At 36.9% G+C, this 27,511-nt stretch overlaps 4 protein-coding genes across 4 annotated transcripts; 3 read left to right on the plus strand and 1 right to left on the minus strand.

Moving 5' to 3' along the window:
• Positions 1–1,175, plus strand: LOC110103395 (glutathione S-transferase U24-like). The gene is made up of 2 exons (XM_020832096.2): positions 1–493; positions 580–1,175. The coding sequence occupies exons 1-2, from the start codon at positions 164–166 to the stop codon at positions 925–927; spliced, it is 678 nt and encodes a 225-aa protein (XP_020687755.1). The 5' UTR covers positions 1–163; the 3' UTR covers positions 928–1,175.
• Positions 1,176–7,848: 6,673 nt separating this feature from the next.
• Positions 7,849–8,804, plus strand: LOC110103396 (glutathione S-transferase U24-like). Its single transcript, XM_020832097.2, has 2 exons — positions 7,849–8,261; positions 8,358–8,804. The coding sequence occupies exons 1-2, from the start codon at positions 7,941–7,943 to the stop codon at positions 8,703–8,705; spliced, it is 669 nt and encodes a 222-aa protein (XP_020687756.1). The 5' UTR covers positions 7,849–7,940; the 3' UTR covers positions 8,706–8,804.
• A 5,078-nt stretch (positions 8,805–13,882) lies between these two features.
• Positions 13,883–15,705, plus strand: LOC110103397 (probable glutathione S-transferase parC). Its single transcript, XM_020832098.2, has 2 exons — positions 13,883–14,392; positions 15,262–15,705. The coding sequence occupies exons 1-2, from the start codon at positions 14,069–14,071 to the stop codon at positions 15,604–15,606; spliced, it is 669 nt and encodes a 222-aa protein (XP_020687757.2). The 5' UTR covers positions 13,883–14,068; the 3' UTR covers positions 15,607–15,705.
• A 1,797-nt stretch (positions 15,706–17,502) lies between these two features.
• Positions 17,503–23,401, minus strand: LOC110103423 (putative ALA-interacting subunit 2). Its single transcript, XM_020832137.2, has 8 exons — positions 23,169–23,401; positions 21,712–21,773; positions 21,542–21,616; positions 21,323–21,439; positions 19,714–19,784; positions 19,154–19,451; positions 18,495–18,784; positions 17,503–17,795 (listed from the first exon to the last, which is right to left on the minus strand). The coding sequence occupies exons 1-8, from the start codon at positions 23,245–23,247 to the stop codon at positions 17,735–17,737; spliced, it is 1,053 nt and encodes a 350-aa protein (XP_020687796.1). The 5' UTR covers positions 23,248–23,401; the 3' UTR covers positions 17,503–17,734.
• Between the last annotated feature and the right edge of the window lie 4,110 nt (positions 23,402–27,511).

Raw genomic sequence — 27,511 nt, forward strand, 5'->3', positions numbered from 1 at the left:
GGAACTATCTCGAGGGTAAGCCGAGTAAAGAAAAGCCGAAATGGCGCTATAAAAACCACTCCCCTCAACGTTAACTACGCATTCCATCGAACACTTTGCCTTCATAGTAATTTCTAAGCATTTCCGTTAGTAAGAGAGCCAGAGAGGTCTAGCTGAAAGAGCAATGGCGTCAGAGAAGGAAGTGAAGCTGCTAGATTTCTGGTTGAGCCCTTTCGGAGTCCGAACCAGAATCGCATTGGAGGAAAAAGAGGTGGAGTACGAGTACAAGGAGGAGAAGAATCTAATTCTCGGAGAGAAGAGCGAGCTCCTGCTGAAATCGAATCCAGTGCACAAGAAGATCCCCGTTCTGATCCACCACGGCAAACCTATCTGCGAGTCGCTCATCATAGTTCAGTACATTGACGAAGTCTTCCCCAGTAAAACCCCCATCCTCCCCTCCGATCCCTACGCGCGCGCCCTTTCCCGCTTCTGGGCTGACTTTGTTGACAAGAAGGTAATACATAGGCCAAATTCGTATAATAATCTCGTTTTCATTTAAGCAATTGATTAAACAGTTTGTGGTCTGCTTTGGCTTACCAGATCTCTCAATATGCGCTTCGCATCTGGAGGCTGAAGAAGGGCGAGGAACTTGACGAGACGAAGAAGGAGTTGGTAGAGAACCTGAGGATGCTTGAGGCGGAGCTTGGAGAGAAGAAATACTTCGGCGGGGAGGACTTTGGGTTGGCCGACATCGCATTCGTTCCCTTCACCTCGTGGTTCTACAGTTTGCAGGCCTTCGCCTTGTTGAGCGTGGAGGAGGAGTTCCCCAAACTTACGGCGTGGGGAAATCGCTGCTTGGAGCGGAAGAGCGTCGCCAAGTCTCTCCCTGAACCAAAGAAGGTGTACGAGTTGCTCAGCGCACGAAGGAAGGAGCTTGGCGTTGAATAGAATACAAATGTGGAGGATCGAAATGAACATCACTGATTTGAATAAATTTGTTACCGTTAGCTTACCGTTGGCTGCTGCCTGCCAACTTCCACTTGAACGCTGAGACGTTTTGAGTGTGAGACTATCCAAATAATGTTATTTGAGCATGAGCATGCTCTAAATTACAAAAAAAAAAAAAAAAAATCAATAAAATTCAGTTCCAATTGTCAAGTTCTAATAAAGTCTTTTATGACATTAGTTTGAAGTCACTTGAACTCGTTCTTTACTTAGAATTTCATCATGATGAAGTTACCAAGTAGCTATGTTTATTTGTGTTATAGTAAATACTAGTCAACTCTTTATAATTTTATGTTCATTACTCAAATGTACTTTTTTATGATAGGGACTATTAGAGGACACATAAATAACACATATTTGTACCACATCTCACTAGCAGCTACTCTATCTATTTTACCGCCTACATATACAGGCTTTCTCTTTGTAAAATGAGACATACGAAAATATATTCTCTGCTTTATTTTCTATGTTCCTGCTATGGCTTCTATCTTTCTTCTTCTCCTCTTGCCAAAATATCATCGACGTATAGTAGCAGGTATATTTCAATAGAATTTTTCTTGTAGGTGAGCAGAGAAGGATCGGCACGGCTGTGTTGAAACCCAAGCGAGATGACGTGGTTTGTGAAGGTGTTATACCATTGCCGAGGAGCTTGTTTGAGCCCGTAGAGTGCTTTATGAAGGAGGCAAACGTGGTCTGGGTGAGATGCGTCTTCAAAGCCTTTGGGTTGCCGCATGTATACAGTCTCCGAAAGATCGCCGTGAAGAAATGCGTTTTCGACGTCGAATTGATGAATTTTCCAGTCATGAAAGAGAGCAACTGTGATGAGTATGCGGACGGTGGGCAGCTTAGCCACCGGGCTGAACGTCTCCAAGTAATCGATGCCATGTTCTTGGTGATTTCCAAGAGCGACAAGACGAGCTTTGTGATGTGCGATAGATCCGTCCGTATGCTTTTTGGTTCGAAACGTCCATTTACAGCCTAGAATAGAGGCTGAAATTGGTGGAGGAACAAGAGACCAAGTCCCTTGTTTTTGTAAAGCAAAAAATTCGGCCGCCATGGCTTGGCGCCATTCAGCATACTTCATAGCTTCTTGATAAGTTGTTGGTTCAGTTTTTGTCTCAAAAGATTGATAATGAATAAGATTAAGTTTGTTTATAGGTTTGAGAGAGCCGGACTTGAATCTAGTGGTCATTGGGTGATTGGAAATGGGCTGAGGTTGATCTTGAGGTGTTGGAATATTGTGAGATTCAAGTGTAGGGAGATGTTGGGTAAGAGGAGTTGAAGAGGTGGGAAGCGGATTAGTGGGAGTAGTGGAATTCTGTAAGGTAATATTGGTAATTGGCGTCGGAATTTGGTTTTGGACCGAGGATACGGGTAGAAGCAGAGACGGATTTGTGGTGATAGTAGGAGAGGAATGATCAAGGACGGAATTCTGAAAAGGAAACGAGGTTTCTATAAAAGTGACGTGACGAGATACAGAAACAGAGTTGGAGGATCGATTGAAGCATTTGTAATCTTTGTATTGATCTGAGTAACCGAGAAAAGTGCAAGAGTTTGATTTCTGTTGAAGTTTGTGACGAAGCGGACTGGGAATCAGCAGAAAGCATTCGCACCCAAAAGTTTTGAGATGATCGTAGGAGGGGGCTTTGTTGTAGAAGGATTGAAAAGGGGAAACAGAGTTATTAGTGTTTGATGGTAGTCTGTTTATTAGGTAAACCGCTGTGGTGGCAGCATCAGGCCAGAATTTGTGAGGAAGGGAAGCTTGATGGAGTAAAGTCCTGGTAGTTTCAATAACGTGGCGATGTTTTCACTCGGCCATGCCGTTCTGCTCCGGAGTATAGGGGCAAGAAATTTGATGTTGAATACCGTTAGATTGAGATGGCTGTTGAGATATTCGGTGCCCCCATCAGTCCCAAGAGTTTTAATTTTACGGGTAGATTGATTTTCAATAAATGTTTTAAAGTTAATGAATGTGCTCGTAACGTCGGATATGTTTTTAAGAGGGAACAACCACGTGAATCTACAGCAATCATCAACAAATATTACGTAGTATCGAAAACCTTGGTGAGATATCACCGGAGACGGACCCCAAACATCCGAATGTAAAAGTTCAAGAGGAAATCGCTTTCTATTACAGATTTTGAAAACGGCAGTTTATGCCCTTTACAAGACTGGCAAGAAACGCAAGAAGAAGTAAGTACAGGTATATGTAAATGAGGATTAGCGCTAGCAATGAGACGAAGCGTGCAGGAGTTTGGATGACCGAGCCTATTATGCCAGGTGACGGAAGAGTTGCGGTTTGCCTTCAGTGCAGGAAGAGACGGAGAAGATGATGTTAACGGGGGCAGACCATCCTTACATGGACCTTGAAGGATAGTGCGATCCGTCATCAAAACCTTAATAAGAAAGCCGTTAGGATTAAAAGTAATGGAGATGCAGTTATCTTTAACCAGGTTAGAGATAGATAAAAGATTGTAGGAAATGGTAGGAATGTGAAGAAGTTAGATAATTTGAGCTTACGAGTGGGTGTTGGAAGAAGTCCGGTGCCGGAATGAGCAATCGGAAGATTTCTTCCGTCGCCGATGGTGATAGAGTCGGAGCCTTGATAGATCGAGGGGTTGGAGAGGTTTTCGGCAGTGTTGGTCATGTGAGCTGATGCGCCGGAATCAAGATATCAATCGTTATGTTGAGAATCGGTGGTGGCAGCGAGTGCGGTGGAGGTGTTGGCGGATTGCGTTTTTGTGGAGTAGTTGATATTTAGGCGATGCCAACAGGAAACGGCGAGATGACCTCTCTTGTTGCATATTTGACACACAGGAAGAGGTTTGGAAGAGTCCCGAGCAGAGGAAGTCGCGTTAGTAGTGAATCGACCTCTATTACCTTTCGAGCGCCCTCTTCCCGCGTACAGTGCAGCGTGCGGATCAGCTTTCATGGGGTTTCTTGAAATATCATTCTGGACGTGGATCTCCTCACTGATGAGAAGGGAGTAGAAGTTGTCAAGACTCAATGAGTGCTGCATTGTGCGTATGGAGGTTTTTGAAGGCTTGATAGGGTGGGGATAAGCCGTTCAAGATATACATGATTATGTCTTCGTTGTCGATGGTAGAACCGGCTGCGGCGATTTGATCGACAAGATTCTTGATGGTCGTAAGATATTGAAGCATGGATTGATCCTTCAAGGACCCGTTGTGGAGCTCATTTTTGAGCTGTATCACCTTCGACCGGTTAGAGGATTGAAAACGTGTTTCGAGCGCTTTCCAAATTTCTGCTGTGGATTCAAGGTGCAAGACATACGGAAGAACCGTAGGGGAGATCGTAGAACAAATCGCTGCCAAGAGATTTTGATCAGTGAGCGACCAAGTCGTTGAGGCGCTGGCATTGTTGGGACTGGCTGTCGAGGAAGGTTCTTGCGTGGTTTCGGTGGGGCAAGAAGACGCAAGAAAGTGATCAAAGCCATTAGCGCGAAGTAATTTGACAATCTGACTTCGCCATAATGCATAGTTGTCAGTAGTAAGTTGAGTAGGAACGATGGTGTGGAGGTTGGAGACAACAAACTTGAGAGAGGCCGAGATGCCAGCGGTGTCCAATTGACGTTCAGAAACGGTGGTGGAGTGGGAGGAGGTAGAAGAAGAAGACATGGTCGAACAAGAGTTAGGATCTTGCCGTGTCTGATACCATGTGGAAAACTTAGAGAAGAAGAAAGATAGAAGCCATAGCAGGAACAGAGAAAATAAAGAAGAGAATATATTTTCGTATGTCTCGTTTTACAAAGAGAAAGCCTGTATATGTAGGTGGTAAAATAGATAGAGTAGCTGCTAGTGAGATGTGGTACAAATATGTGTTATTTATGTGTCCTCTAATAGGGACCCTCAACCTAAACTTAGAAATAAAAGTTTGAAGGATGAGGAAAGACACATTAATCTTGTATTTATTGGCAATCTTGTAATGTCCCATTGCTTCTCTCTCTCTCTCTCTCTCTCTCTCTCTCTCTCTTAATTTATTCGATAAATTATTATGTGCGGTCGTTGAATGCAGTTTACCGTTTAGAGACCAACCAAAATACGCAACGTCAGCAATACCGAGTCGCGGTACCGAACAGTACTGAGCCGGGAACCGAGCAAGAGGTGACGTGACACATTCTAGTTGGTCTCTTAATAATATTTATAGACATCCACATAGAATAATTTCTTATTTTATGTATTCATAATAGCTAGTAATGTTTTGATTTCACTATCACCAATAGAAAAATTTTTGTTTAACACCTCTTAAGATGCGAGTGATAAACTCAAGTGTTATATTTCAAACAAAAATATTTTAATTTTATTTCTCAATAATAATTTATTTAAAACAATTAGCATATCAATTAGCAAAGCAAATTAAGCAATCTCATCTTAATTAAATCAATTTTTGATCATATTATACAACATCAATCAAACGGTATGTTTGCTTTCTTCTATAATTAACATCAAATTGTATGTTAGAATATTCACATTGGTAGAATTCAAGAATTTATTTCATCTTAATTAAATCAATTTATGGATTTCTTGGTATTGTATGAACATCAAGTCCACACACATATGAAAGAAAAGTTGTAAGAGAAACCTAGTTGTTCAAAAACGAAAGAATGGAAAAATCACAAAGCCTACCTTAGCTGGAATAATTATATTAGTATTATCTTCATTTACAAATGATATATTTCTCCTATGGCATGGGAGATGTCTTCAATAGATTATTTATTGTGTGTTGGTCGTTCTCTTTCAAGGAAGAAAGAAAAGAGAGTACGAGGTCAAGTATAAATTTTGATGCCGATGCCAAGCTTCAAAGTTAGTATTAACAATGTGTGTCAGCCATATAGTGAGGTTTGTGTTAACGATGTTGGTGATGGTTAGTGACAAAGTTAGCATATATCAATGTAGCTAAGCAATAATAGTTGAAGTGTCATAGTCAAACTACATGAAACTTATCTTTTTGCGGAAGAAAAATTCGTTGCAAAATCCAATTTGTGATGAAAATTTAAAAAAAAAAACCAGAAATTCAAATATGACCAGTTGCCCATTGCCGAGCCTGATCGGTTGCCCACTCCTGCCTAAACGCTGCCCGCGCCACAAGACGTGCCCGAGATTCGAACATGCTCCGATCCTCTTACAAATTAACCCTTTCTCCATTTAGTCGGGTAGACAAAACACAACAAAAAGTTTTTTTTTTTAATTTATTTCTATTATAACGTAGCTTGCAGCTGATTTACGACGAAAATTCGGCCACAAATCCTTCATAAAATTTGTCAAAAAATTTTGTCACAAATTCGTTGTCATTTTTTACAAAAAAATGTCCGCCGCAAATCTGTGACTTTCCTGTAGTGTTAGTCGATGTTACTTGAAGGATAATAGTCAAACGAAAATGGTCAAAGGGTCATATGACGATGGTATTAAAGGATCGTATACAAGTGATTATGATTATAAGAATATAATCAAACGATGATGGATAGAGAATTGTAATTAAGCAATAATAGTGGGAGAACTACAGTCGAGTGATAGCGGTCGAATATCATAGTCATGTGATGATGTTCACATGACCCTAGTTCAGATGTGATGGTCTGCAATGATGGTCGGATGATCGTAGTCTTGGGATTGTGGATAAAATGACGATCTATTCGTAGTATTTTGGGAGTGACATGGGCTTCAAAAATTCGCGCTCCAACCACTTCATGGTCCCTTTCCTTTCTTTTTAGGGTTGTGGAGGAGAGTTTTAACGAGTAAGCTCCAAGGCAAATTTTTAGAATACAGATTGGGTTTTGAATGAGACACTACCCAGTGATTTTACCCTCATTTTGCAAGGACTTTACATCTAAATTCAAGTTTCTTATAGGTGCAAGCCCCTACAGTTAATTACCTCTCTCAATAGAGAGAGAACTTTCGATTAAGGCTAGTTGTCAAACAGATACATAACATCTGACATATAGTAGCAGCATAATTTAATATTTGAAAATTTAACATTTAAAATTATAAATTTATCGCATTGCACTTAAAGTGGATGGTGGGGAGTGATGATAGACCCTATTAAGATCACATGGCTCTGTCATCCTGGGTCATCATGATTCATGGTTTACTTAGTCAAAGGAGATAGTCGACCCAACCCGACAAAAGGATCCGACAATCATGGGTTGCTTCGTCAAAGTGTACATTGTAGACCTGGGGTGAATATTTGTTTAAGAGAACCGTTTTGAAGCTACTTTAGCTGCAGAGAGCTTTGTGTCATATCGGCCAAATCCTATTGATTCATTACTCAATGATTTAGGGTAATGTAATAATGTCATTTGACAGCAAAACCATCCGATCATAGCCATTTACCTGTGGCACTATTTGACGATGAAACCATTGATTAGAGGACATCTGTGTATTTGCTATGTATTATACACAACTAGTACACACCCATACACAGATATTACATATCAATACATATCTAATACACAATATAAATTATAGTATGTAGTATATACTAGTTAATACACAGTTAATACAAACCAATATACTAGCTAATGTACACCAATACACAGGTTGTGCACAAATAATTTCTCTAAGTGTGCAGGATAAATTTGCAACCCAAATCAAACGTTAAATGAGTAAGACCAATTAGATGGTCAGGTCAGATTTGGTATTGACCAAAAAAATATTGAAGTCTTATGATCTTATCTGACCATCGCTTTCCGATAATGCTCAACTCGCACGAGGCGAGACAATTCTGCCATTAAACTATTTTTTTAATCCACCATTCATTCTGACGCAAGCGATGACCAATGTGCGAAAGCGAGTCTGGTACAAAACAATGACCGGATCTCTCACATAAATACCACGTCTAACGCAACGTTTAGTTCGCATTTCATCCAACACTTAACGGTCATTTCTAAGCATCTCTGAGAGAGAGAGAGAGAGAGAGAGAGAGAGAGAGCTGAAAGAGCAATGGCGGAAGAGAAGGAAGTGAAGCTGCTGGATTACTGGGCCAGCCCTTTCGGTGTCCGAACCAGGATAGCATTGGCGGAGAAGGGGGTGGAGTACGATTACAAGGAGGAGAATCTATCGGAGAAGAGCGAGCTCCTGCTGAAATCGAATCCAGTGCACAAGAAGATCCCCGTTCTGATCCACCACGGCAAACCTATCTGCGAGTCGCTCATCATAGTTCAGTACATTGACGAAGCTTTCCCCAGTAAAACCCCTATCCTCCCCTCCGATTCCTACGCCCGCGCCCTTGCCCGCTTCTGGGCTGACTTTATTGACAAGAAGGTAATAGTTCCCCTCCGAATCTCCGATCCCTATTAGTAATATCGTTTTCATTTAAGCAATTAATCAAACACTTGATGGTCTGCTTTGGCTTACCAGTTCTATCCAGGTATGATTCGCATCGGGAAGCTGAAGAAGGGCGAGGAGTTTGAGGAGACGAAGAAGGAGATCTTAGAGAACCTGAGGACACTTGAGGTGGAGCTCGGAGAGAAGAAATACTTCGGCGGGGAGGTCTTCGGGTTCGTCGACATCGCACTCGTTCCCTTCACCTCATGGTTCTACTGTTTCAAGGTCTTTGCCGATTTGAGCGTGGAGCAGGAATGCCCCAAGCTTGCGGCGTGGGAAAAGCGCTGTCTGGAGCGGGAGAGCGTCGCCAAGTCTCTGTCTGATCCAAAGAAGGTGTTTGATATGGTCAGCTCGCGAAGGAAGAATCGTGGCTTTGAATAGAATACAAATATGGAGGAGACGAACATCTTGATCAAGTTGAATAAATTTGTTGCCACTTGCCATCAGCAGGTTACTGTTGGCTTTTTGCCTGTTGACCCCCCCTCGAGAGTTGCTGAAATTCTTAGGTGTGCGAACTCCAGTTGTAGCCGGACTCTCCTTTAATGTCAGAGGCGGATCCCCTGTCTCTAAAAATTATTGTGTACATAATCCGAACACATTATAAGGTATTATAAGGTTTAAATGCTGCGTATTTACTGTTTATTTTATTGCGTATTTTTTGATATATAATTTTTTATGGTAAATAAGAATCAAATAAATAATACTCACTAAATACACAATAAATACACAAAAAAATATGTAGAAAAAAATTTCAAAAAATACGCAGTAAAATAAGCAGTAAATACGCAGCATCCGAACCTTACTCTGCGTTCGGATTGCGTACACAATAATTTCTTGGCTCGGGGTAATGCACCCTCTAAAAAAAAGTTGTCCTCCTCTATCTATTTTTTTGTCTTTATTATGAAGATTTTTAGGCAATTGCTCCCCCAAAAATTTTAATATAGTATAATTTTTAGGCAACTGTCCCACCATAATTAAACACATTGTGTAGAAGAGTTATTATTAGGGAACGATTAACCAGGTCATGACAAAGCCCCCTTAGATCTCTGACATATATGCAAAGCGTATGACGATCAAAGGTCTTGTCAAATTCGAGGCAACTGAATGTTAAGGTTGGTTCCACCCCTGATATGTGTATTAACATATATCGTGTATAACGATATGATCCTTTTCTATTGGAGTGTGGGCGCCATCCGAACTCCGCGCTTAATAATTTCTCTGAGAGTTGAGGGTGTTATACAAATAATGTTGTTTACTAAGCTTTTGTATGTTTAAGATTACATGAAGAAATACATTTGAATGAACAAAAGTGGGCTTCGTACGTAGCAACCGGTTTTGGGAAGTAAAAAAATAATCAATTAGGGAGAAAGTCTTCTCTTTTTCTTTCTGTGATTAGAAGTTAATGATTTATTTATTAAAATAAGCAGCAATTACAACAAAGAATGGGGCTAATTAACAACTAGCGAAGGGTCAATCAATCTACACAGCCATTTCCTCGTGAACTTTACCAATAAGATCAAATTTAACGACAACGATTCATTATATTACATTTGAACTTTACCATTGTGCCTAAGTAAAATTTATTATGCCCACATAAGTTCACACTTTAGTGAAATGTGGCTCATAGAGCGGCGATCGTCCCAAGAAACTTACGACATTGGGTACTTTCTATGATGCAGCTCATAACCTAGGAATTTTTATTGCGTCCTCCCACCTGACGCATCTTTACGTTCGGTAAGCCTTGATAACGCGACACCTGGCAACAACAATACCCGTTAACCGACCCGGCGAATAGTGGGTTTATGGCACGTGCGAAATTTAAAAATGAGACGGCACGAACAACGGACCCGAAAATTATACCGCGGAACCGAGAAAAACTGGCGAGACAAACTTTACTGTGCCTTCATCTTCTCCAACCGGCGCTTCTTCTTCCATTTCAGTGAACTTGCTAGCTCCGCATTTACGATGCCTCAGGTTAGTTTCATCTTCTGTAAACACGAATAAACTTGCAAGTTACCGAGCAATACTGCTGCGGTATTATTGTAGTTAAAGATTGGTTAAGTTATCGGTTGAGCTTGATACCGAGCTTTACCGAGCATTCTTAAAGTCGGTAGTGCTAGGTATTTGCAAGCAATGGTCGGCAAAATACCTAGCATTGGTAGCAGTAATCTTCTTATGTGCTTCTAATCTCTAAGATAAATTCTCAAACCATCCCACTAATTATTTCTTAATTCATCATCATAAGAAGGAAACACATTCATATTTAGCATCTCATTAATTTCAATCATAGCTTGGTTAGTAATGAATGTCATCACCTATCCCTCTTATACATACATCATAGTGAATCTCATTATAATTTTATTAAATTTTATCTTAAGAAAGCTTTTCTATAATATTCCCTTGTCAAGCACTTGTTATTTTAATCACAAATTTTAATTTTAAATATTATATTATCTACATCCTTATAACATCACACAGTGATTACATGTACGTGGAAAAAGCTTATTCTTTTCATAATATAATTTGTTCAAATGGAGAGAAATTATAATATTATCCTTCTTTTTATCTTTATAAGTGCAATAAAAAGCTTATTATTTTCATAATAATTTCCTTGTTTTTAAATGAAGTTGTCTTTTTTTTTTAATTTAATGATTCTTTATTAGTATTTTTATAATCAAATAAATATATGACTATTATATTTGTATCAGGATATTCTGAAATAACTTTTTTCCAAATATTAACTCTGTTATGAAGCCTTTGTTATATAAATTAGATATCAACAATAATTATATCAGAAGAAAATAATTTTAAAAACTAGAAGAATGAGCATCATAACTTTTCTTTTCTAACAATTTTATAATATATTTCTAACTTTTATAATATTTTCAATTATTTTTAATAATTATATTAAGTTCTTTTTTTTTTTTCATAGCTTGTTTATTTTATAAATATAGAATTTCATACTACTTATTGCGGGCTAAAATATATGTGGCGGTAAAACAAAAGAGTCTTTTGTCCTAACGTTGTACATATATCTAGCACACAAACAAATAATTTAGAAACGACCATGATTTTAATGTGGAAAACCTTGAAAAAGGGTGAAAATCACAGGGTCATACCCAGTTGAAATGATTCCACTATCATTTGAATATGTTACAAAGATTGACTTGTCCCTAAACTTGAGGATGATAATTACAATAGTCCAAGAAGTTGGTTGCACTTTGTGTGAGTTTAGAATAATGAAGGTCAGGCAAAAGTCTGACAGTGGTAAAACAAAAGTCCGACGGCTGTTAGGTACAAGTCCAACAATGATCGATGACCAGGTGGAAGTCCAGAGATGGTTGGTGGTTGGGTAAAGTCTGACGACGAGCAGTGGTTGGGTGAAGGTTCGACAACCGTCGGTGGCCAGGCAAATGTTTGGGGACGGTTGGTTACTGGGAAGAAGTCTAGCGACGGTTAGTAGCCGGATAATGGTCCAGTGACGGTCGGTGGCCGGACAATGGTCCGGTGACGATAGGTGGTCGGGAAAAAATCCAACGACGGTCGATAGTTGGGAGGTGGTCTAGGAGTATGGTGGCAAGAGAGGCCAAGATATTATCTTCCTCTCCTCTTCTTTTTCTTGATTGCCCTCCCCTCTAGTGAAGAATGATGGGTCTATTTACAATTTTTTTGGAGTGATATGCCTAGTGAATAGGAAGAAAATCAAAGGCATGTTGGGAGTGTTTTGATGGATTGTCAATATCAATTCTCTCGATCATGGACCTTTTATCGAGCGTTTGAGCATCTTAATCATGTCAGAATTCAGAGATCTTGGCTCATTGGATTCATCTCATCAAGTCGTTCGATTCGAGTGTAAGCATGTCATATTTGGATATCATTTGGTCATCTAATTTATTCTTTGAACATTCTAAATATGCTTCGGGCCTTTGTTTTGGATCTATTTGAACTCGGCTTGGATTTAATTAGTGTCGTTGGGCCGTCTCCTTGAGATGTTCCTTTCAATTATAAGCTTCCTAAAATTGGAGTTTGAATGGTTTCGAATTTAATTTTGAAAGCTTCCAATTTGATTTTGCCTCAAGATTCGTGCTTGATCAAGATAATTTTTTGAAGATATATAATGAATAGGTTAAATTACTATAAAATATAATATGTTTTCACCCACCGCAATCATATAATGAACTCAACAACTTTGAATCTACATTTCGAGTTGTGAATATAATGTCTGCCATAAAGAATCTGGGTAATTTCTGTTAATAATTGTTAATTTTAATTTGATTAGCAATTATATGTCTTAAAGTGTTTAAGAAAGCCTTGAATAAGTTAAGAATTAGATTGGAGAAGTGCAATTTGAAGACATCAAAATTACTTTGTGAACATCGTGGTGTGGGATAGGCAGTGCCACAACATTGAGCTCTTGGGTGAAGGGGAAAAAATGAGCATGTGCTGCGGTGCTAAGGCTGGAATGAAAATATTCCAAGATAATCTAGAAGATTCTTTTAGAGCGTAACGACATTGGGTAGTTGAGGGCCGCAGCACTAGGTCAGATTAGTGATTTTTAAATAATAAAATGTCTAAAATAGTTTACAAAAATCCTTCATTATCGAGCTTCTGTCAAAGAAGAGAGGAGTAGAAGGGAGAGGAGAAGAGGAGATAGAAGAAAAAAGAGAGTAATTTCGAGGCTAAAAATTGAGATTCATCCATCATGCTAGTTCTAGATATTGTAGAGCACGAAATAGACTTTTGAATGATTTCAATTCAAATGATTTTATAAATAGTTATGGATAAAATTATATTTTTCTCGAGTTTCACCGCATAATTTTTAATGGTCTTAAGTACCCTTCCTCTATTGGTCTCTACACATTCGAACCTTATTCAAAAAATTCAGGTTGGAGTTGGCATGTTTAATAAACGGGTTAGGTTCGAGTTAGGAATTTCGACCCGTTTATTTAATGGGTCGGGTTCGATTGACTCACCAACTCTATTTTAATCGTAAATGATCAGTTTAAACTATTTTTTTCTTAAAGTATTTATTTGTTGACATTACAGCCTTATTTTTTTTTTAATTAATCTAAAATCTATTCTTCAAAAGTTATTAAATTTGTTTTAAATGAAAACTGGTAATCATGTTGAATTCAAGTCATTCAGGTTACTATCTGGTCAGGTTTGGTTACATATATTTTACCGGTTTATTAAAAGATTTGGGTTCAGACTAATTGATTTCGGGTCGAGACAATTTCAGATTAGATCTGAACCCAAATCGTTGACCTATTTTGCCACACCTAGATGAACTATCTAGTCTGATTGAAAAAGAAATGACTTACAATGCTTTTGAACGTGTTAAGCTTCATAATCAACCCTTCTCACATTTCTTATTTGCTAATGACTTGCTAATTTTGAATATCTTTTTTATTATTTTTTAAAGCAATTTTTTAATATAATTAAAAAATAGAAAAAAAATAAAAGACAAAAACAATTCCGAATGAAGCTTTACTGTTTTTTTTTTTTTTTAAGTCTCTGAAATCATGCTATCTTCAAGCCTTAGAAACATAACAGAAGTCTTTGGAAGCATTGGAAGGGAGACCGAATTACGCCTTCAAAGTTCTAACTATCATATCCTTGACGAACATGAGCTGAAACAGTAGCTGCACTTTCTAGTCCATTGAAACGCAAGCAATGACGTCCTCTCCCGCTACTTTAGTATAATAATCATTCTGGTGCTCAACATTTTCCATCGCTGGAGCGCTATGGGGAACGAAGAACAGGTGCTTCTGCTCTCATGGCGGGCGAGCGTGTTCGGGCTGAGGGTTCAGATAGCTTTGGAGGAGAAGGGCGTTGCATATACTTACAGGGAGGAGGATATCTTCGAGAAGAGCAAACTGCTCTTGGAATCAAATCCGGTTTACAAGAAAGTACCAGTCTTGATCCATGGAGATAAAGTTGTCCGCGAATCTCTCATTATCCTTGAATACATCGATCAAGTCTGGGACAAGCATGGTCCCTCTCTGTTACCTGCTGATCCTCACCGGCGAGCACAGACAAGATTTTGGGCCGATTTCATCAGCAAGAAGGTACTCTCTCTCTCTCTCTCTCTCTCTCTCTCTCTCTCTCTCTCTCTCTCTATTATATATGTATCAACTAAAAAGATTAGATTTATATTTTTAACATCCAATATTAACTTGCATAACATTTAAAATATCAAAATAAAATAAGAAATAACACATCCCAACACATTTTCACTCAAACCTTCACACATCTAATGCCGCCAGGGCGAAACCAGCCTTAATTTTCAGGGAGGATAAACTTATAAATAACTAATGGTATTGCATCGACTTTGGCTCGACCATTCACTACAAGAAAATGGGTCACCAAAAAGGAAGCTTAACATTAGCTAATAATTCTTTGTAGTTGAATATATAATACATTATAACATTAACATTTTATATAATGACAATTATTCTTAAACAAAATTTAGGTTGAAGTATGGATTCTTAAATCAAATTGATGTAATTGATTAACCATTTAATTTCTATAAAATATATGTTGGAGTTGCCTTGAATTTAGCTCGATCCCTATTTGTTCATATCCTTGATCGTTATACGCTTCGCAGATATGTCGGGGATCCATGGGAGCAGCGCCCCCTGATGGGGTTCGAATTTTGGTTGAAAGGATATTTTGAAATTTTTACGACTGTGTGAGAGTGATTACAGACAATTATGGCAAAAGGGGGGCAAAGTAAGAGGCTTGGGGGGTGCAACTACCCCCTGACATATACATGGTTCCGCCCTTGGGGGCCGCCACCCTCTCAAGACATCATCAAATGAAATAATTGATACCTATCAATAACATAATTTGCTGAACAAATTAAATAAATCCTTACAAAGCTGTTTTTATTTTGTTATGAATTGAAAATAAATTATTTTATTGTTTGTAATGACAGATTTATGATAGCGGTAGAAGGATAAGGCACAGTAAGGGAATTGAAAAAGAAGAAGCCAAGGAGGAGTTCATGAGACACCTAAAGATTCTGGAAGGAGAGCTGGGAGAGAAGCTTTACTTCAATGGAGACTCGTTTGGATTTTTGGATATTGCTCTTATTACATTTTCTTGTTGGATCCACACATACGAGACATTTGGGGGCTTTAGTGTGAAGAAGGAATGCCCGAAGCTCATGACTTGGGTGAGGAGATGCATGGAGAGGGAGAGTGTGGCAAAGACGCTTCCATCTCCTCTACAGGTCTATCAGATCGCCTGCTTGGTGAAGAAGAAGTTAGGATTTGAATAGTAACAAAATGTTATTTTGATGAGTTTGCTCTAAGAATGAGAGAGAAGGGGGAGGAGAGCCTTCAAAAAATAATGTACCAACTAATCAAAAAAAAAAAAAGCTATTATTTGAACTGTGTAGCATCACTCTTTTATAAAATATTAGCTTTGTTAGCCTATTGTTTTATTACTCTTTGATAAGATATTAGCTTTAATGGGAAGATGTGTCCCAAACACTCTCACGCAACTAATGTCTCCCATCGAGTTCATTGATAACAACATCAACACATATCATTGCCTATAAATGCACGTCATTAACACAAAAACCAATGTATGTCGACTTCATCACCGACTATCGCCGGCAAAATCAATACATGCATAGCATTTAATATTGATGCATTCCATTGCATAAAGTTAATGTCAACACATCATCGCCTATAATACAAATGCACACCAACAACACTAACACGGACTTCTGTCAACTTTGTTGATTGTTGCTGCCAACAACATCCTACCCATGCCACGTCAAAAGATTGATTGGCGTGAGCCTGCTTTCAACACCAAGATTTATATTGAACATCTTAATATCTGATTTTTTGTTCTCAAGACATAATGACCAAATATATAACAATGATCTCTTGAATACAACTCTAATATCTCAAGACTCATCTAACATTTATCATGGAATCCATCATCCATAATTTACGTCTACTACATGATGTCAATGACCTTCCCTATTGTAGGGAAGGGCATTATTTATAACCTATGACTTACATTGGTGGAATCATTTCAATTAAGTCAGACTATTTTTTTTTTTTTTCTTTTTTCATGTACAAATTGTGCTGACTCTTATAACCTTCTTTTAGAGCTCTGGCAGATATTTGACATTGATGATTATTGTCAACAACCATCATTGTCAATTGTCGTTGCCGAACTATCAGCACTCAATCACTATCCTCAAACTTTTGTAACATCATCCAACCATCACCAAGCAACTATAACATTATAATCATTGTCATCCAACTACAATCACCAAACCCCCATCAACCAAGTACCATCTCCACCGACTTCATCACTACACATTAATGCATGGCCTCACTTATAAGTTGATGCTTGTCGCAAATATAAATGTTGATGCCTATAGACCAATGCTTGTTCTCATCAATAAAGTCAACACATGCCATTGTCTATATTTAATGTTGATGCAAACTATTGCCACAAAATTGATGCTTGTTGAATTCATCGCCCACTTTTGCTATGAACATAGATGCTCATAATCTCTTGTCAGGGCAATGTATATCATTAACAACAACACCTAAACCTAATAACTTTGAAAATCTCCCATACAATAACTCGTATTCTGTCGAAATGGCTTGAATTCTTTATAATTTCAATTTAGCTAAATGCAGAAGTTTTTCTCTTCATTCGTGTCAACCAACTCTCTAAAGCTTTTATTCTAAAACTTAAAATTTAGACTTAGTCTAACACTCTAACTCTCCATTTGGATCCTCTCCAATTACCAGTGCCCATCCCAGGCATCCTATATACATCTTAAATAATCAGGATTGCATAGTTCAAAATGATACGAATGGTAGTGCAGTTACCATGATAATTGGAGAGAATCTAAATCTTCTAACACTGCACATTTTCTCTGTAATTAAATCATGCAATGACACTTACCAGTGATATACATATCCACTACAGAAAATTTATACAACAAAAGACGAGGTACAATGCAATCTAGCTTCATCCGAATTTTGATCATCATGGAACGTAGAAAACTGATGCCTAGAAAGGAAAAAAAAAGTTAAAATTAAATAAAACTAATGAGATTTATAAATAGTTCCCCCACGACTTTCAAGTTTGTTCAGCGGGATGGGCCTAAATTCATGACAAAGAATGCAAAAGAATAAACAAGTAGACGAACAAATCAACTCAAAACCCTCTTATTTATCATGAAAAGTTACATCATCCAGTAAAATATACTTACAAAAAAATGAGGTGGGTTAATAGTCATCCTGAAAAGAGCTAGATGAAAGCCGTGAAATTGAAATCTCTCCATCAATAATCATTTCAGGGAAACCATCGCAAACATGTCTGCACTGAGGCCAACCATAAGAGGGTAACACCATGCACCACTCATGATGTGTTCACCTGGCAGTGGCACTGCTTTTCCTATTCCACTGTAAGTATGATGCATCGCGATGAGGCCTGCATGTAGGTTGAAGAAATAACAACTTATAGTTAAATGCCATATAATATCCACATAACCAAGAAGAAAGGGTTACAAGCAATGATTTAGGCTTCGTTTGGGACAGCTTTCTTATTGCTGCTTAAAGCAGCTTTCTTATTGCTGCTTAAAGCAGCTTTCTAATACAAAAATTTAAATTTTTGCAATAAAAAGCTGTTTTAAGAAGCAGTAAGAAAGCCGCCCCAAACGAAAGCTTAGTTTGCAAGAACACGAAACCTAATCGTAAGTTTACTTCGATCAGGCTGATTCTTCTTACATAACTAATAAGGCACAGGTCCAATCCAGGAACAAAAGAGAGATAATAGAAGAAAACAGCAATTCATGGAAATATTATTAAGACAGTGAATATTCAGATAGAAAACAAGAAGGTCAATCCAGTGCTATATGAAATTGAAATATTCAAAGAATGGGTGAATAAAGTAGCAGAAGCGACTTATATGATTTAAGAACCAATCTGCAGTGATGAAAATGGTAAAGCCAAGTTAATGAAAAACATATCTTTGTAGCGTGCATAAGCGCCTAATCATTGGAAGAAAAAGGAAGGCTTTCTAATACTTCTAAGTCTTAATTTGACCATCTTTATAACGGCAAATGGAATTGCAAAATGGAGGAATAAGAAATATAGAATGACTTATGAAATCCGGAGAATTAAAATTTACCTTGGGAATTTCACATGAATTAAGGCAAAAATAATGGCAACTAAAATGCTGCAACAGCCTGTGGCAATGTAGGATAATCCAAGAAAATTATTGTTGCCTCCCAGCCAGTTCGAAGTCGTCAGAACTAGTTTTTTCTTCCCACCAAAACTGTAAGTATTGTAGTTGTTAGAAAGATGAATCGTTAAAAGCTCATCAGCATCTAGATCCTCCTCAATCACACCATAAAGTTTTCGAAAGTTGGGTAGTGCAGCTACACGCATCCAAACAATGAGGTCCTCCTGTTCACTCAGCTATTTGGAGAGAAATCCAAATAGAAAAAAGAGTGCATTAGAAATTTAGAGAGCTATTACATTTCAGTGATTTTAATTGCATTAAGTTTTCCTTTATCTTCGTTTTAGAGAATTGGAGAAATTAGTTTTCATGGGAAGCAAAACTAAATAACTCTGTGTTCTGAATGAGAAAACTGGAAGGAAATTTCTTATAACCATTCTAAACTGGAAGCATCATGTATTTTTGCATTTTTATTCATTTCAACAGAGATTATAAACTCAAAATAAAGAAACAAACGAATACACTTAATATTACATGCTGACACGTAAGGATATTCCGTACAAAAAATTTGAATTAAATGTATAAACTTTGATATGTTGAAAACTCACAGGAATGCTTTGATTGAGTTTTCCTCCGCCAATTAATGTATCATTCTGGAAATTAAAAGGGTATACGTCATTGCCAAATTTGTGATCTCTGTCACTCTTCCAAGAAATATTCCTCCTGTTGATATTTAACTTTCCAGCCTTAACATCAAATGTGAATGTATCATTAAACAAGCTCCATGCAATTAGCCCACAAGGTACAACAGGGAGACTATTGCTCGACTCTACAGGTTTGCAAGAACTAATATCTTTGTACTGCAAACCATAAAGAAGCTGCTTATCACTTCTACTCTTTACGTACCTGGTAAAATTTTGACCACCAGAATTAAAACAATGGCAGAATCAGAAATTCTAATCAATACTGCAGATGAATAATCCTAATTGTTTTCCTAGAAACTTAGGTTTCGTTTGAGACGGCTTTTTTACTGTTTCTTCAAGCAGCTTTCTAGTACAAAAATTTTGATTTTTGTACTAGAAATTTACTTTAAGAAGCAGTAAAAAAACAATCCCAAACGAAATCTTAATCGATAAGAGAATCAGTAAAATTTAAAAATGGGCCTCACCTTCGATGGTTCTGATAATAGTTATCTAGTTCATAATAGACATATATTGGTGCTTTCATTTGATTTCGTAGCTGCAGTCATCAGTTCAGAGACTGGATCATATTAGCACAAGAAAGGAAATGAATGGAAGTCTAATATAGAAGTAACAAAATGCTGTAAATCTATTAGAAAGAAAAGATTAGGATATTAACAAAGAAAAAATGAGAATGCGGTTCCTATTACTTGAGAAGTCACACTGACAATTCAAAATATTGTGATTATTCATAAAAGAAGAGCATGCGAAAAAATATATAAATAAATAGTGAGTAAAACATATTTCCAAAGGGAAGCAATTTTATTTACACATGGCACTCATTGCTACAGCCAAGAGGAAACTAAGACAAGATCATATGGAAAAAATGAATAAATATTTTTATATAGGGACAAATTAGATATAAAAATAGACGTTTATCAAAAAATGCTTTTAACCAAAACAAAATATTCCAATTTATCAACATATAGTATCAGACAATAATTAGGATTTGCTATAATTTTCAATCCAAAAACAATCAATGAACACTAAATAGCATATGAAAACCACAACTAGCATTTACTCTGGCAGATTATAAACTAACTAATGTTCTAAATTTAGATTTTAGAATTAGAAAGAAATATATGATAAATCACAAGCTGGCAGTAGATCAAGTTTAATATGTATGTCTACCCCTTCATTACAATCACAACCTTGATGATCTATAATAGAAAATTCACAATTTGATTTTTTTCACATAAATTGTTTAAAGTACGTAGCAAGCAATATTTCTCTCCTTGATAAATTGTCAGACCGGTCCACTGGACCGGCTTACGGACGAAACAGGCGGAAGTTCCGCCTCCTGTACGAACAATCGGATCGCCCCGGCATGAGAGAGCTGCTTAGGAAGGATTTTTTTGAGAATTAGTAGGGAAATTTGAATGGAGGGACTGTTTAGAGATTTCTTTTTTTTATTGTATGCATTAAATAGTTTATTTTGCTAGGGTTAGGGCATCTTGAATTTGGCTGAAATTTGAGATCTCTTAGGTTTAGGTTTTTGGGCTCTAGCGGCATCTAGAGATTTAGGAGAGATAGATCCTCCTCTCAAATAGAGGACAATTGTATTTTATTATTTTTCTTCAGTTAGTTTGATTATCGCAATAAAATTACTGTTTTTTTGGTGATTTGTTTTGAATTTGTGGATCGTTCTCGCTGATTTCATCAAGATAGTTTTTACTTGGGAATTCCAAATATTTCCTAACATAAATCTTATCAAATAAAATCCCATAAATTTAGTTATATCATCGAGTTTGTATCTGAAAAACCTCTATGCAATGCAAGAGTAAGGCCACATACAAACCAAAACCTCCCATTGGCTGAAGCACATGTAATAGGCATGAGGAATTTTCAATCATTAAATATTAAGAAAAGATGGATCCACTAAAATTAAGTGCAACAAAGTGCAGTCATGTTTTGCTACAAAAATAAGAAGCACGATATCAGATCATAGTAGATATGCTTCTCAATGGTTCATAGAAATATGAATAAGAGGCATCATAAATCCACAGCTCACAGAGCTATACTTGAATCTAGATTAACCTTTATCTTTAATGTACACTTCTTAGAAATTGAGTCATCTTTTATGTAGGCTACTCTATTGCTTCTATAATCTTCAGGTATACATTCGGTGTCATATCGCAATACATGTTCTTCCACCTGAAAGAATAAAACAATGATATTAGAAAGCTACAAGGAATGGTTAGCGTAGGCAAATACGTAATTACTCAAACATTTAGTATGCATGAACAGAGGAATTACACTTTCTGAAGCACGAAGGCATATAATTCCAACTGGAACAAAAGTAATGCCCGCCAATAGAAATATAGTTATTACCTGTATTACAGGATCAAATAGAGTAAAATTATATAACAACTAGAACTGAAAGATCCACAAAATCCGTGTGGAACTTGTAATCATAATCAACTCACCAATGTTGGAGTCAAAGCAGGTTTACAGGCTGGCAGGTTCTGTTGAGTAAATCTATAAAAGACTAGAATAAAAAATATTTCCTTCATAAATTTGGGCAGCCAAATAGAAAAAGACAAGTAAAAAAATAACTGTATAAATTTTAATTATTCTTAACAAAAAAAAGAAATACTCATCAAATGAAAACATAATTTCAGTAACGGAATACAATATAAGTATACAACAACAACAACAACAGCAATCAAGCCTTTATCCCACTACGTGGGGACGGCTACATGAATCATTTTTCTCCATTGTGTCTTGTTAAGAGTCAAATTCTCATTTAGATCTAAAAAAGAAAGGTCATTTCTAATATTTTCTGACCAAGTTTTTTTAGGTTTACCTCTACCTTTCTTAACATAGGTCAAATCAAATACATCTACTCTCCTAACCGGGTCATCAGAAGGCCACCATTTTATGTGACCAAACCATCTAAGTCGACTCTCTCTAATCTTATCTGCCACTGAAGCTATTCCAACCTTTTCACGTATATACTCGTTTCGTATTCTGTCTCTAAGAGTAAAGCCACTCATCCACCTGAGCATCCTCATCTCTGCAACACTTAACTTAATTTTATGCTTCTCTTTTAATGGCCAACATTCTACACCATAAAGCATTGCAGGTCTAACCACCATCTTATAGAATTTTCCCTTAAGATTGAGTGGTACTTTTCTATCACACAACAAGCCCGATGTACCTAGACGCCTAGACGCATTGCTTTCCAAAGATTTTTAATCAAGTACTTGATGTGAAGTCAACCTCAATTAAGACAAAGAAAAAGGGTTAAAAATTGCTTGGCATGTTCACAATTATACTAAGAATCTTACAGTGAATTGAATTGATCTACTTTCTGGGTTATGCTCACTGTGGCACATTTTAGTTGATCAAGCCAGTTGGCCCTCAGTCCAATCAAAAAAGTTGAAAGCCACATACATGACAGAAACATTTGATCTATAAATGCTTATAACTTATAAGAGTGTCTTCACATAATTAATTATCTAATCAAACTTCCATCATATATTCGATTAATAGCTGCCACAACACATGTTTCATTTAATGCTCAATTCCCTTTCATTCAAATATAAGACCTCCCCCATCATTCATTATCATCAACAATAGCCTTATCCCAACTATTTAGGTTAAGCTTTATAAATCCTCAAACTTCATTTGTTAGTGCTGAATGCTGTCCAGAGCGTTTCAAAGCAATATATTGACGAAACTGCAAGACATAACCCTTAGGAAATTTTAACAAAAAAAGAAGAATAGGTCATCGCCACGACCAATCCATAGATAACAAGCAGAGCTTCTAAACAAGAAGCAGGGATTTCAATCAAACAAAGAACAATCGGAAAAGGATAAAAGGATACCGAGAAGAATTCAAGGATCTTTAAATGGACTTCTGAGGAAGAAAAAATAACACCTTTTGAACGCCTGGAGGGTAACAAGGTGGGCTGAGCTGCGCCGCCGGATCCTGACGAGATTGCTCCTTCCATTTCCATCAAAGTCTAGATCCGACCAAAACCTAATAGATGCATCAAAGAAATCGCTCGCCAGTCGCCACCAGCTTTTTCCGAAGTACGATGGAAAATGTAGGCATTGACGGGTTTACTGCCCATTTGACGAGCTCGAATCGGCTCGTGGCACGGATCGGTCAACCGAGTTCAGGTATGTATTTAGGTTTTAAATTTCCACAAAATTAAATTTAAATACAAAAATATAGGATTTGATTTTTGTTATCCCTCAATCCTCATGATGCAGAAAGTTTGAATAAAAACCTTCTTTATATTTTATTTTGGCAAATATCTGTGTCAAGTCTTAGAAAATTTTAGTCAATAAAGTATGTTTTGTCTCTGGGTAATGCAAAAATTCAGCATGCATAAATATAAACAGTAAGTTCGAAATTTTTTAACGAGAAAAAATTTAAAAAAGTGAAAAAAACCATTAGACCTAGCTAAGATAAATTTTTACTTTTATTTTTTTATTATATCTTATTTTGTTAACATTTTTATATTATATTGTCGCCTCCTGAAATATTTGCGGCGATAGAGAAATATAAAGTTTAATGTTTTAGCTTTATATGAAATACATCACACATACATATTAATAAGTATGGATGTAGAGCTCATAAAAGACACCATAATATTTACATGCAAATCCCTAAAAAGAGGAAAAAAAACCACGGCATTGCCCAATTTGAATGAATCCACTCGTGTTTGCAGTTGATTACAAAATGAGGCGCTTTCTTTAGAAGGAATGTCTTGGCTTGATGTAGCAAATATACATCACATAGAGTGCATTATATGGTGGGAGTTGGAATAATCAGCGTTGATATGTTTGTTTGGGCGGAAAGATCATAGTCGGCGAGCGATGTAAGTTAGAAGGACCGTAGTCGATGACGGTGGTTGGAATGATCGTAGTCGGACGATGGAGATTGAAAAGATAGTAGTCAAGTGCAGTACTTTGAAGGACCTAAGTTGGGTGATGGTGGTCGAAAGAATCGTAATCGGCGAGCAACAGATGTCAGAAAGGACCGTAGCTGGCGATGGTGGTCATAACGACCGTAGTTGGCGATGGTGGTTGGAAGGAATGTAGTCGGTGAACGACGGAAGTTAAGAGGACCGTAGTTGAGCCACAATGGTCGAAAGGTCCTTACTCGGTCGGGTGACGATGGTCATAAGGACTGTAGTTGCCGATGGTGGTTGGAAGGAACGTCGACGGTTGTCGGCAAATGGGTGGAAGTCCGGCGATGGTCAACGAATAGGCGAAAGTCTGGCGGTCGTGGGAAAGAACTTCAAAGATGGTCGGCGAAGGGGCGGAAGTCTAGCGATGGTCGATAAACATGTGGAAGTACAACAGTGGCCAGGAAGAACTCTAGCGGTGGTCGACGGCAAGGAAGTGTTTTGATTAAAAAAATATAGTTTTCGAAAAATGTATTAATTTTCTTTGGGAATATTTAATCTTAAATTTTGAAATAGAACACGTCATTATGAATAATATATCGCCTTGAAAGATGAACGTATCGTTCCCTAACGGGTTCAAATTTCAGAATTATAATCTTATCCGAATTATCGTAGTCAAATTCAAAGGGAGAATTACATTCGACCCCAGAAGATCAAAATGGAATTTAACCAATTGTTTGATTATTCTAATTCGGATAAAAGATCAATAATTTCATAATCAAAACCACGATAATAATTGATATATCTCTCCAAAGAAAGAAGATATCAATTATTATGGATCGTTCGAAAATGACGATAATGATCGTCGGGTTTGATTTTTCCAAAGAAAATTAGATGGAGATTTTGGAAAAATTGCTTTTAAAAAATCAGGTCTGGGTTTCTAAATCTCCTACGAGCGCAAGCCATCGTAGTTAATTACATCATAGGAAATAAGAATTTCCTATGAATACTCTCGATTAAAATAGCAGTATATATTTTATTTAAAATTTTCAAGGCTCGATATTAAAGGAGGTAAGGATTGGAATTTCAAGAGGGATTGATTCAAGATTGAACACTTATTTTTAGAGTCAAAGGAAGAAGGGTATGAGATATTTGAGATTCTGAATTATTTCAAAAAACATCTCAGGTTATCCTAAGTGTTGGGGCTCGACTTTGATTGAAAGTGATTTAATGTTTAAGTGATCAATTTTATTAGAAAATTGGGATTCAATTCCTAGAGGTTGAGGTCTTATAGCCCGAGCTAGCCTCAGAACCTAAGTCTAAATTGGATACTAAAAAGTGACCCGAACCTAGCTAATGCAATGCAAATCTGGACTTACCCCAGCCTGGATTGGGGAGCCAGCTAACCACCTAATCAATTTAAAATAAATGAATACGGTCTTTTATGAAAGAGTGGTAGGGACGTTTTATTTAAAGTTTTGGAGAGTTGGGGCCGACATCTAGAGATTTTTCTAATTGGCCCCTTTGACTTATGCTGGGTGCAAAATGCTAAGAACTAATGCAATTAAAATTTTGACTCTTTTAAATATGTTTCTAATGCAATGCATACTAGTTAACAACCTCATATCAAATATACTTGAAAGTTAAAAATAGGCTTAGAAAATAAATTTTTAAAAGACTGGGCTTCCCCAGGTCCGGCACCTCGTCCTCATAGGTTAGACTATCCGGACTCTACCCGCAGGCGGGGAAGGGTCTAAAGTAAGGAGAGAAGAAATGCAGAAATATGTATGCGACCCCGGGGTCGATCCCCGGCTAATTCCCTAAATTCGTTATCTTTCTATGTTATTAAGACTCGCTAAAATCTTAAACTTTAAAATTATGAGTATAAGAGTTTTCACATCCTTACGAGTCTCACGAGTCCAGGCAAAAATAAAAGCGCATACGAAACGCAAAAAGCTATATATAAGCAGGTAGTTCTATAGCAATCGCATCAAACATAAATTAAATAATTAAATTAATTAATTAATATGCAAACTGAAAAGTCCATAGCAAAGTTGCCTTGCTTATTCAAACCAGTGTCTGCTGATAAGAAAAGTGGCCGGCACCTTACCAACAACTCGGATTTCTAATACTAAGACTAAGTGACTTTGAGATTGGGTCTTCTCGTGCATCCATTCTTTGTCTGCTCGGTGAACTTCTTGAATACGATCGGTTCAGTGGCTTTGATGATATCCAATATGAAAAGAAACTCCTCTTGAATGTGGTGTTATCTTTTTCTTTTGGATATTCTAGAGTCATCCAATTTGAAGTTCCAAATTGATAGAGACTCTCCTTAGGGATGCCTCCTATTTGGATTAAAACTGGATTGCTTAAAATCCATTCTCAAGATACTTTAAAGTATAAATCAAATCAAATCAAATTGTACATTAATCAAAATAAAAAAATCAACTCGATACCTGCAGGTTATTCTAATAATTCAGAGATATAATCATCCCAAGCAAGTTAAATTCAATCTAAGCATTAATACTCATCTCAAGCAATTAATATTGAAATTTAACTAATTGCTTAATGACTCACAACACAAGTACACGAAGTAAGTAAACAAAACACATCATTCTAAGCTAGATACCAGCATGAGTGAAAGCTCGAAAACCCGGCTACACAAACGAAAAACACCGGCTAGCCGACTAAACAAGCGTTGGTTGTCACTAAGCAAACCATCTAAAGTGTGTGAGGTAGGCCGTGTGATTTGGATATGTCCTATGGAGGGCAATTTGTTAAAGTTGTTTGAAGTTCTGGTTGGTTGAAAGGCTTAAGGGAATATTTAAATTTGAGTTCAAATATTAATGATTTAAAAATTGATTTTAAGATTGATTTTAAGATTGATTTCTAATTTTAAGATTGAATAAATATTTCTGGAGTTTTAGAGTGATTTTCGAGTTTTGGGAATCTTTTGGATTATTCTAATCATTTAATCAAGGGGTCAAAAATTGACTTTTCAATTAAGAGTATTTTCTAGAAATTTAATATTTTATTAAAATACTAGACCTTAATATGATCAGTTTGACTGTAAGTACGCTGAAATTGGATTTTTGTACAATTAGTTATGAAGGTTTGAAGTTTTGAACTAATTTGACATAGGTTTGACCAATTTGTTGACTTTTTGATTTTGACTGATTTTCGGAGGTTTGAATTTTTTAATAAATACTAGACTTAATTTTGAGTTGAATGCCATTGAATTTGGTAAATTTGGAGTTTTCTAGAGTTAGTTATGATTTTTTAAAGTTTGAGTATTTATTGAATTTATTTAATTGTTTAATTAGAAGGGTTTTCTTGATTTTGCTCCAAATGAATCGTAAACTTC

This window comes from Dendrobium catenatum, unplaced genomic scaffold (genome assembly GCF_001605985.2).
Source record: "Dendrobium catenatum unplaced genomic scaffold, ASM160598v2 fragScaff_scaffold_1056, whole genome shotgun sequence".
NCBI classification, from domain to species: domain Eukaryota; kingdom Viridiplantae; phylum Streptophyta; class Magnoliopsida; order Asparagales; family Orchidaceae; genus Dendrobium; species Dendrobium catenatum.

Bases quoted from the DNA above. Each gene is read 5' to 3' on its own strand.
- LOC110103397 (XM_020832098.2), top strand. From the start codon at position 14,069: ATGGGGAACGAAGAACAGGTGCTTCTGCTCTCATGGCGGGCGAGCGTG. The intron at 14,393-15,261 runs GTACTCTCTCTC...TTGTAATGACAG, and splicing joins CCGATTTCATCAGCAAGAAG to ATTTATGATAGCGGTAGAAG.
- LOC110103395 (XM_020832096.2), top strand. From the start codon at position 164: ATGGCGTCAGAGAAGGAAGTGAAGCTGCTAGATTTCTGGTTGAGCCCT. The intron at 494-579 runs GTAATACATAGG...TTGGCTTACCAG, and splicing joins CTGACTTTGTTGACAAGAAG to ATCTCTCAATATGCGCTTCG.
- LOC110103396 (XM_020832097.2), top strand. From the start codon at position 7,941: ATGGCGGAAGAGAAGGAAGTGAAGCTGCTGGATTACTGGGCCAGCCCT. The intron at 8,262-8,357 runs GTAATAGTTCCC...TTGGCTTACCAG, and splicing joins CTGACTTTATTGACAAGAAG to TTCTATCCAGGTATGATTCG.
- LOC110103423 (XM_020832137.2), bottom strand. From the start codon at position 23,247: ATGGAAATGGAAGGAGCAATCTCGTCAGGATCCGGCGGCGCAGCTCAG. The intron at 21,774-23,168 runs GTGTTATTTTTT...TTTTTATTCTAG, and splicing joins ACCCTCCAGGCGTTCAAAAG to TCTTTTATAGATTTACTCAA. The intron at 21,440-21,541 runs GTAATTCCTCTG...TTATTCTTTCAG, and splicing joins GCCTTCGTGCTTCAGAAAGT to GTGGAAGAACATGTATTGCG.